Source organism: Garra rufa, chromosome 5 (genome assembly GCF_049309525.1).
Source record: "Garra rufa chromosome 5, GarRuf1.0, whole genome shotgun sequence".
Classification (NCBI taxonomy): Eukaryota; Metazoa; Chordata; class Actinopteri; order Cypriniformes; family Cyprinidae; genus Garra; species Garra rufa.
This window is the reverse complement of record NC_133365.1, coordinates 57,596,146-57,606,159: the sequence shown is the minus strand read 5'-3', so window position 1 is coordinate 57,606,159 and position 10,014 is coordinate 57,596,146. Positions and strand designations below refer to the sequence as shown.

The 10,014-nt window shown below is 33.8% G+C and overlaps 1 protein-coding gene across 1 annotated transcript; it reads right to left on the bottom strand.

The window, feature by feature from the left end:
• Nucleotides 1-445: 445 nt before the first annotated feature.
• Nucleotides 446-9,232, bottom strand: LOC141334963 (cytosolic phospholipase A2 gamma-like). Its single transcript, XM_073840184.1, has 14 exons — nt 9,207-9,232; nt 8,628-8,739; nt 8,389-8,531; nt 8,103-8,304; nt 6,705-6,807; nt 6,483-6,623; nt 6,336-6,398; nt 5,137-5,149; nt 4,716-4,879; nt 4,352-4,492; nt 2,368-2,445; nt 2,135-2,289; nt 682-847; nt 446-594 (listed from the first exon to the last, which is right to left on the bottom strand). The coding sequence occupies exons 1-14, from the start codon at nt 9,230-9,232 to the stop codon at nt 446-448; spliced, it is 1,656 nt and encodes a 551-aa protein (XP_073696285.1).
• Nucleotides 9,233-10,014: the final 782 nt, after the last annotated feature.

Here is a 10,014-nt window from a genome sequence, read left to right as displayed (position 1 = left end):
GATATGTTAATCAGGGGGCGGGGCTTATTGATCAAGCAATGTATAGAGGCCCATTACCACCACAGTTACATACAAAATATGATTCTGTGCTTCAAAATAATGAGAAACACTTTCATATTAATGACTTTAAAGCTCATAATAATGTCTGACTTCTCTCGTATCACATGCTTCTTTGTCCAGCAGGTGTTGTTAGCGTGCGGCTCCCTTCTAGTAATAGACAGTCATTATTTTCTTTTTTTAAGCAAAGGTACCATCACTGTAAATGATATTAATCCCAAAATAAGTTGTAGAACAAAATACTGTAAATATGTCAACATGAAGTGTAACTGCAACATAATTTTACATAAAAAAAAGAAAAACATTTAAATAAACAGTCTTTTCAGAACACTGCATGCCTCCGATATTCAGATTTTTCAGATATTTAGAGTCATAACTTGTGTCCTTTTCAACTGACAAATGCACCAATCTGCTCTTTCAGTTTCTCTCTGTTGTTTGAGATGTTTTTTCCAGAGACCTCCATAAGCTCAGTGATCATCTCAGCGCTGTAAGGACCTTGAAAGGTGCGATATTTGTTCCTCCAGGTCTCAACATCATCTGAAGAAACAGTAGAACACTTAAACATACTATAGGCTATATTGTACATAAATTTCAGTTTTATTCAATTAGACAGTCTTAACTTGCCTCCACAGTTGACCACATTAAACAGAGGGATGTGAATCACGGTTGGAGCGTTTGGGCCTTTGAACACATAGAAGTCCTTTGGTTTCTCCACGTCTTCACTGGGAATGTTGACTTCAGGAAAAGAGATCTTTAGTTTCTTGCACATCTCAGCAACATCTCTGACCGTCTGCAGTGGAAAACGGCATTCATTTATTGAACAGGTTGGAGATTTCAAGTTGTTATTCACTGAAATTATAAGGCTGAGATTAATGGGAATGCTAGCTGATGCCTCTCTCCAGGTATTATAGATAAATACCATGCAGCAATGAATGGAAAATGTATGCAACTTTTGTTTAAATGGCTTTCAGTCTTGTTGGTTTTATCAGAATAAATAATTCACAGCTTATGCAATCTGTCAGGGTTTATAAGGTTAGTGTGAACTCTTTATGTTATGGGGATAAAATACTGGCTAAAAAGAGAAATATAGGTTTGGAATGACATGAGGTGATTCTAGATTATCTATGTCTTTAACTTTTATTAGAGTATGTCTTTAAGGAAAAAAGAATAAATGTGCATGAATAAATAAAAATAAATTTGAAGCATTTGGAGAATAAAGTAAAAATGTTTAGAGAATAAAGCTGAAATTAAACATTGCGAGAATAAAGATTAAATTAAATGTGTGTGAATACAGTAAAAAGTTTCGAGAATAAAGGTGAAGCGTTTGGAGAATAAAGTCAAGACATTTCAAGAATAAAGTCAGAGTTTCGAAAATAAAGTTGAAATTAAACGTGTGTGAATAAAGTATCCTCCAAACACTTCGACTTTATTCTCAAAACATTTGACTTTATTCACGCAACGTTTAATTTTAACTTTGTTCTCGAAACTCTTTGACTTTATTGTTTTGACTTTATTAGCGAAACTTTTCAAAAACATTTTGAGAATAAAGTCAAAGATTTTCGAAAATAAAGTTGAAATTAAACGTTGCATGAATAAAGTCAAATGTTTTCAGAATAAAGTCAAAGTGTTTGGAGAATAAAGTTGAAATTACAAAAATAAAGTCAAAACGTTTTGAGAACAAAGTAAAAATGTTTAGAGAATAAAGTTGAAATTAAACGTGCGTGAATTAAGTCAAAAGTTTTGACAATAAAGTCGAATCGTTTGGAGAATAAAGTTGAAATTACGAGAATAAAGTAAAAATGTTTGGAGAATAACGTAAAGATGTTAAGAGAATAAAGTTGAAATTAAACGTGCTTGAGTAAAGTCAAAAGTTTTGAGAATAAAGTTAAAAGTTGATAATAAAGTCGAAGCGCTTCGAGAATAAAGTATGAGGATAAAAACAATTAGATTGTTTAAAAAAATCTCCTGTTGTTTTCTACTGGCCAAAAAGAGAAATACAGGTTTGGAATGATGGGAGGTGATTTCTAGATCATCTGTCTTAGAGTATTAGAGTATGTCTTTAAAGTGCGAGTTTTACCATGAAAGGGTCGCCTTCACTGAAATCCAGAGAAATTATAAGGTCAATGTTTCGTTCTTTTCTCAGCACTGGGAAGTAGGGTGAGTTCAGCAACAGTCCGGCGTCCTCAAAGTCTCGAGTTTCACTTTCCCGTACAGCAGAAGGCACAGATTCATCTGAAGGATCACAGCGTGATATGAGTCTGTTTATTAAATTTTTCATACTGAATTTCTAGTTAATAGGTCTGTTCTCACCGGTCATTTTGTGGAGGAAGTTATAATTCCTGCCCCAGATCCACAGAGCCATGCATTTGCAAATGCTCAAGAAAAGATCTGAAATATAAATACACAGGCTCTTAAATCTAGTAAATGGTTCATTATTTTAGTAAATGGTTCTTTACTGTATTTGGAGGTTTGGATGTTTCATTTTAATTTCTTCAGCTTTATACTTTAAAGTAGGGGTGTGCGGTTATAAAATGTTTTTAGTTTACATTTCGATTTTGACTTGCAATGATGTACTACTTTGATGCTAAAGTACAACAATGTTTTAGTTCCATGAAAAAAAAAAAAGATAGATTCCGAGGTTAAAGTCATAATATTTTGAAAATAAAGTCAAAACGTTTCGAGAGTAAAGTTGAAATTACAAGAATAAAGTCAAAACATTTCGAAGCGTTTTGAGAATGAAGTTGAAATTAAACATTGTGTGAATTCTCAAAACATTTCAACTTTATTCTTGTAACATTTCGACTTCATTTCCGTTACATTTCGACTTCATTCACGTAACATTTCGACTTCATTCTCGTTACATTTCGACTTCGTTCTCGTAACATTTCGACTTCATTCTCGTAACATTACGACTTCGTTCTCGTTACATTTCGACTTCGTTCTCGTAACATTTCGACTTCATTCTCGTTACATTTCGACTTCGTTCTCGTAACATTTCGACTTCATTCTCGTAACATTACGACTTCGTTCTCGTAACATTTCGACTTCGTTCTCGTAACATTTCGACTTCATTCTCGTTACATTTCGACTTCGTTCTCGTAACATTTCGACTTCATTCACGTAACATTACGACTTCGTTCTCGTTACATTTCGACTTCGTTCTCGTAACATTACGACTTCATTCTCGTTACATTTCGACTTCATTCTCGTTACATTTCGACTTCGTTCTCGTTACATTTCGACTTCGTTCTCGTTACATTTCGACTTCGTTCTCGTAACATTTCGACTTCGTTCTCGTAACATTTCGACTTCATTCTCGTTACATTTCGACTTCATTCTCGTTACATTTCGACTTCATTCTCGTTACATTTCGACTTCTTTCTCGTTACATTTCGACTTCGTTCTCGTTACATTTCGACTTCGTTCTCGTAACATTTCGACTTCGTTCTCGTTACATTTCGACTTCGTTCTCGTTACATTTCGACTTCGTTCTCGTTACATTTCGACTTCGTTCTCGTAACATTTCGACTTCATTCTCGTTACATTTCGACTTCGTTCTCGTAACATTTCGACTTCATTCTCGTTACATTTCGACTTCATTCTCGTAACATTTCGACTTCATTCTCGTTACATTTCGACTTCGTTCTCGTAACATTTCGACTTCATTCTCGTTACATTTCGACTTCATTCTCGTAACATTTCGACTTCATTCTCGTTACATTTCGACTTCATTCTCGTTACATTTCGACTTCGTTCTCGTTACATTTCGACTTCGTTCTCGTAACATTTCGACTTCATTCTCGTTACATTTCGACTTCGTTCTCGTAACATTTCGACTTCGTTCTCGTAACATTTCGACTTCGTTCTCGTAACATTACGACTTCATTCTCGTTACATTTCGACTTCATTCACGTAACATTACGACTTCATTCTCGTTACATTTCGACTTCATTCTCGTTACATTTCGACTTCATTCTCGTTACATTTCGACTTCATTCTCGTAACATTTCGACTTCATTCTCGTTACATTTCGACTTCATTCTCGTTACATTTCGACTTCATTCTCGTTACATTTCGACTTCATTCTCGCTACATTTCGACTTCGTTCTCGTAACATTTTGACTTCATTCTCGTTACATTTCGACTTCATTCTCGTTACATTTCGACTTCGTTCTCGTAACATTTCGACTTCGTTCTCGTAACATTACGACTTCATTCTCATATAAAGAACTTGGTTAAAAATTTTTAATTACAATATACAAATGAAATGCATTGTAAAGGTAGTTCAACCTACCGAAAGGCCCCAAACTGAACTGACTCAAATAATTACACACATCCTCAGTGTATTGCTTCATATACAGCTTTGCAGCTTCTTTATCAGCAAGATTCAGTTTTTGTATTGGAAAAATCAGCTGACGTTTGCCTCCAGCGAGTTCTGTGAAAGAGATAAACATTATTGAGTTCTTCTTATCTGGCAACATATCATTCAAGTTTGTTTTATCTTGTTAAATCAGATGTTTTTACATGTTAACCTTTCAACAGTTTTTAATTGTCTATTCAGAAACTGAACTTTGACAATTATTGACAGCAAGTGTGATAACTAGACTCTAAAATGAACTAAATTTGTCTCTTCTACTTAAATTGCAACACACTCTTACCGTTTAGATTAGTTCTGATGGATTGATCGAGATCAGAAGGATCTTTGTCATTTAAAACACGGAGATTCATATCTGCAAGCTCCATGAGAACCTGGTAACACTTTTCTGCTGGTGGTGAGTTTGGCTCTTTTGAAGAAAACACATATTGAACAAACATGAACACACTGCAAAAATAAATGAATGTAAGTGTGTTCCATCCCTAAATTCATCATGTTCAGATATTAGGAGTTTCCAACATGCAAACAAACACACAACATTGTGCAAACGCCATTTAAGATGCTTTAATTTGAAATTAAAATTAATTTGATGGCATTCCCATTATCTATTCAGTAACACTTTATATCAATAAATAAAAGCAGAGATGCAAAGAAATGCTTTACCTTGCTTTGTTTCCTCAAACATATCTTTTGAAGGTCTTAACTGTTTAATGAAATCTGAATAAAAAAAATCAAACATCATGGGCAGTGTTGGGGACAGTTACTTTTAAAAGTAATGCATTACAATATTGAGTTACTCCCTAAAAAAGAAACTAATTACGTTACTTAGTTACTTTTAATGGAAAGTAATGCAATACGTTACTTTTTAAATTTGGCCAGGGCTTGCTTGTTTGTTTTTAATATAAAAAGTTATATTTTTGGCAAATGTAAAAGCCTTTTCACACCAAAAGCCTCAGGCGTAGAGAAAAGTAAATTTGACGTCTGTACAGTAGACCACAGAAGAACAAATGTGACCCTGGACCACAAAACCAGTCATAAGGTTAAATTTTACAAAACTGAGATATATACATCATATGAAAGCTCAATAAATAAGCTTTCTATTGATATATGGTTTGTTAGGATAAGACAATATTTGGCCAAGATACATCTATTTGAAAATCTGGAATCTAAGGGTGCAAAAAATCAAAATACTGAGAAAATCAGCTTTAAAGTTGTCCAAATTAAGTTCTTAACAATGCATATTACTAATCAAAAATTACATTTTGATAGGTTTACAGTAGGAATTTTACAAAAAATCTTCATGGAACACGATCTTTACTTAATTTCCTAATAATTTTTGACATAAAAGAAAAATCAATAATTTTGACCCATACAATGTATTTTTGGCTATTGCTACAAATATACCCCAGCGACTTAAGACTGGTTTTGTGGTCCAGGGTCACAAATGTCAACTCTTCAGCAATAAAAAAGGAAAACAAATGTTAGATTATCTTGAGTAATTTTTGCTTATTAGTATGGATGAATTGGATCATCAAAGGTCAGCAGCAAAGACATCCGTTAATAAAATGGGATTAAATACATAAAGGATATTTGTATTATTTAACATTTAATTATTGCAGGTTTGCGTTGAATTTTCTGTTTTTATTCATTTTGAGGAATACTGTATCTGTTTTTTTAAGTGAGTGAGATGAATTAATGCATGTATGCATGTATTAATGCAATGCATTTGAAAACTCAGATATTTTCTTGTCAATTAAAAAGTAATGCATTTGTTTACTAGCTACTTGGAAAAAGTAATATTGCATAACTACCCTCAACACTGATCATGGGTAATCATGGGTTCACATGATAATGAAATTAATGTTGGCTTTAGTCAGAATTGAATCTTCAAATGCAGCTGCACCTTGTATTTTTCCCCAGATGAATTCTTTACTATCTTCTCCAGCTAAAGCGCTGCCACACAGAGCTGCAGAAAACACGAAAACGTAGGTATTCAGTATACATTATTAGTGCAAATATTAATAAACTCTCATGTGACAGAGTTTGTGACCTTGCAGGTACAGCATGTCCATTTCAGGCTGTTGTTTTTTCTTTGAGCCATTGTCAAACTGACTGCCGAAGCTGGAGGAGTTCACAAATGCACCAGTGAGGGAATAACCTGCTTCATATGGACTGATCTCAAACCAGGGGTCTGCAGACAGAAAACACCATCATAAAACAGCTGATATGAGCACAATACCTATTTTTAATTCTTTCAGGCAAAAACACAGACCTCCTCCCTCCCCCTGTCTGCTTTGCTTGTCAGTCAATGTGTAGATGGGAAACGGGTCTTTACTGAGTTGGCACCACTTATCTGTCAGTGAGTGTTCATCAATCTGTAGAGAAAAAACATATTTAAATGTGTATATATACAGTTGAGGTCAAAAGTGGACATCCCCCTATCGGAATCTGCAAAATGGTAATTATTTTACCAAAATAAGAGGGATCAAGCAAAATGCATGCTATTGTTTATTTAGTACCTGAATGTGAACCCTAAATTTCACACACAAAAAAAATGTTTACATACAGTATAGTCCACAAAAGAAAATAATAGCTGAGTTTATAAAAATTATCTTGTTCAAAAGTTTACTTGATTCTTAATACTGTGTTGTTACCTGAATGATCCACAGCTCTGTTTTTTGTTTAGTGATAGTTGTTCATGAGTCCTTTATTTGTCCTGAACAGTTAAACTGCCTGCTGTTCTTCAGAAAAATCCTTCAGGTGCCACAAATTCTTTGTTTTTCCAGCTTTTTTGTGTATTTTAATCCTTTCCAACAATGACTGTATGATTTTGAGATCCATCTTTTCACACTGAGGACAACTGAGGGACTCATATGCAACTATTACAGAAGATTTAAACACTCACTGATGCTCCAGTAGAAAAAAAAAAACATGCATTAAATTGATATTCAAAAATCAGGGTAAATTTAACTTTTGTCTTCTGGGAAACATGCAAGTATCTCCTATAGCCTCTAAAGGGCAGTACTAAATGAAAAAAATATGACATTAAGGCAAAATAAGAAAAATGTACACATCTCCATTCTGTTCAAAAGTTTTCACCCCCGGCTCTTAATGCATGGTTTTTCCTTCTGGAGCATCAGTGAGTGTTTGAACCTTCTGTAATAGTTGCATATGAGTCCCTCAGTTGTCCTCAGTGTGAAAAGATGGATCTCAGAATCATACAGTCATTGTTGGAAAGGGTTCAAATACACAAAAATGCAGGAAAACCAAAGAATTTGTGAGACCTAAAATAATTTTTCTGAAGAAAAGCAGGAAGTTTAACTGTTCAGGACAAACAAGGGACTCATGAACAACTATCACTAAACAAAAAAACACAGCTGTGGATCATTCAGGAAACAACACAGTATTAAGAATCAAGGGGATATAAACTTTCAAACAGGGTGATTTTTATAAACTACTATTTGTAAACATCTTTTATGTGAAATATCTTATTAAGGTCAGTACTAAATAAACAACAACATGCATTTAGTATGATTCCTCTTATTTAGATAAAATTTTGAAAGGGGGATGTAAACCTTTGACCTCAACTGGAAACCAAAAGTTTATTATAAATATAGCTTAATGTGACTATCATAAATCATTCAGGGTTGTAGCATAAATAGTTACAGACCTCTTTCATGTATGTTGTGACAACCATCGCTGCCCAGACGTCAGTCAAGCTGAAGAAGTCTTTCTCATAGTAATATTTCTTCAGTTTGGCTAATGCATCTCCCCAGCTGACTGCAGGTCCGTTGAGTCTCTTGATGATTTTGTCTTTCACAGTCTCTAGTTTGGTGGACCAGTCTGGTTCTTGGTATAAGGAGGCCATGCACCTTCAGAGAAGAACATACTGCTGTCATTTTTGACATTCAACTCAATTCAATCTCTCTGTGTTTGTTGTTTCTCATGGTTCATACCAGGTGGATCCAGAGACTCCGCTCAGATAAAGCATGCAGTCCAGAAGACCCGCTTTATCGAGCTCAACCAGGGATCCCAGCAAACCCACCATGGCTCTTTGTCCTCCTCCAGAACTTAGTAATGCAATATTTGGCACTTTATTCTGAAATGCACACAGTTTGATTGTGCATGCATTGAACATGCATTTGTAGGTCATTTCATGTCATAGATGAATTAGTATAAGATGTTTGACTTATACCTGACTGCAGTGTATCTTGAGTTTCTGCAGGCTTTGAAAAACACTTTCTCTCCTTTTGACCACAAACTCCTCCTCTTTTGTATGTAGAGAGTGTTTGACTCTCACATTATCACTGCATTGGCCACAAAAACAGACAAACAGATAGACCAGTGCTGAATTTATCATCTCATACTGCTATGGTGAAAGCGTGCAAGGTAAGATTAAATAATACATATTTGTTGAAAAACATCAATATCCAGTCATGTATTTATGTGCATTCATGCAATTAATAATTTAATGTGACGAGACAAGAAGCAGTGTTTTTTTTAAATTCTCAACATATAAACTAAACTGAATTTATGCATATTAAAAAAAAAAAAAAAAACGGTTCAAATTGAGTACTCTTTATTATCCCAAATCCTTTTAAATTCTTAATTCATGGCTTTGTGCTATTTAATATGTATATAAAATTTTTAGTTTGAATACAATTAACTATTATTGATCCAGTTTGTAATAGACATTAATTGTGTTCCAATAGAGTATTGATATGTAATGAAATGCACAGCTTCTAATATTAGGAACCTGAACAGGATTACTAACCTTTCCTGGTGTTTGGATGCACTCATCTGTGAAACACAACATTAAAGTTAAAATACTTTGAAAACTATTAGGGAAAAAATAAATAAAGAATGCACATGCCATATTTAATGATGCCAAGATTTAGAGTTAAATTAATTCATACGATTGTCACTGTAAATATAATGACTAAGCTGTTTTAATTGCCTGTTGTAAAAGCTTTAACTCATATACTCACTGTTCTTGATCAGTCTTGTAAAGTCCTGAGATACACAAGCTCACTCAGCTGTTGTTTTCTCTCAGATCAGACAGAAGATGGTCTTTTATAGGACTCTGGAACATCATGAGGGGTGGAGACTATTAACAGGGACTTCAGACAACAGAAAAAACAGAAAACATCAACAAACAAACAAAAAAAAAACTTAGTGTGGTGACTTGCTGTGAATTGTTTTACAAGTTAGGCTTGCACAGATCAAGATTTCATCCATGAATGTGCAAGCTGAATAGAGAATGTAAGGAATTTCTTAACTTCTTAATTAGGATATTTTCAGGAATCTGTCCCAGAGTTGTAAGGTAAATAAAACTATGAAAAGCATTTATTTTTTATTTATTTTATAACTCATTCTATTTCAGCTGCCTTAAAAGGCAATGTTTTCAGTTAGTATTTATGTCTTGACATTTCTCATTTTAATTTAGTTTAATTGGATGTGCTAAAAAAAACTAATTAAAACTGAAATAAAAATTAATAATAAAAATAGACATTAAAAAGCAGTAGTTTCTAAACAAAGCACAATTTCTAAAAGTTAAACTAAAATTAAAATGGAAAATATAC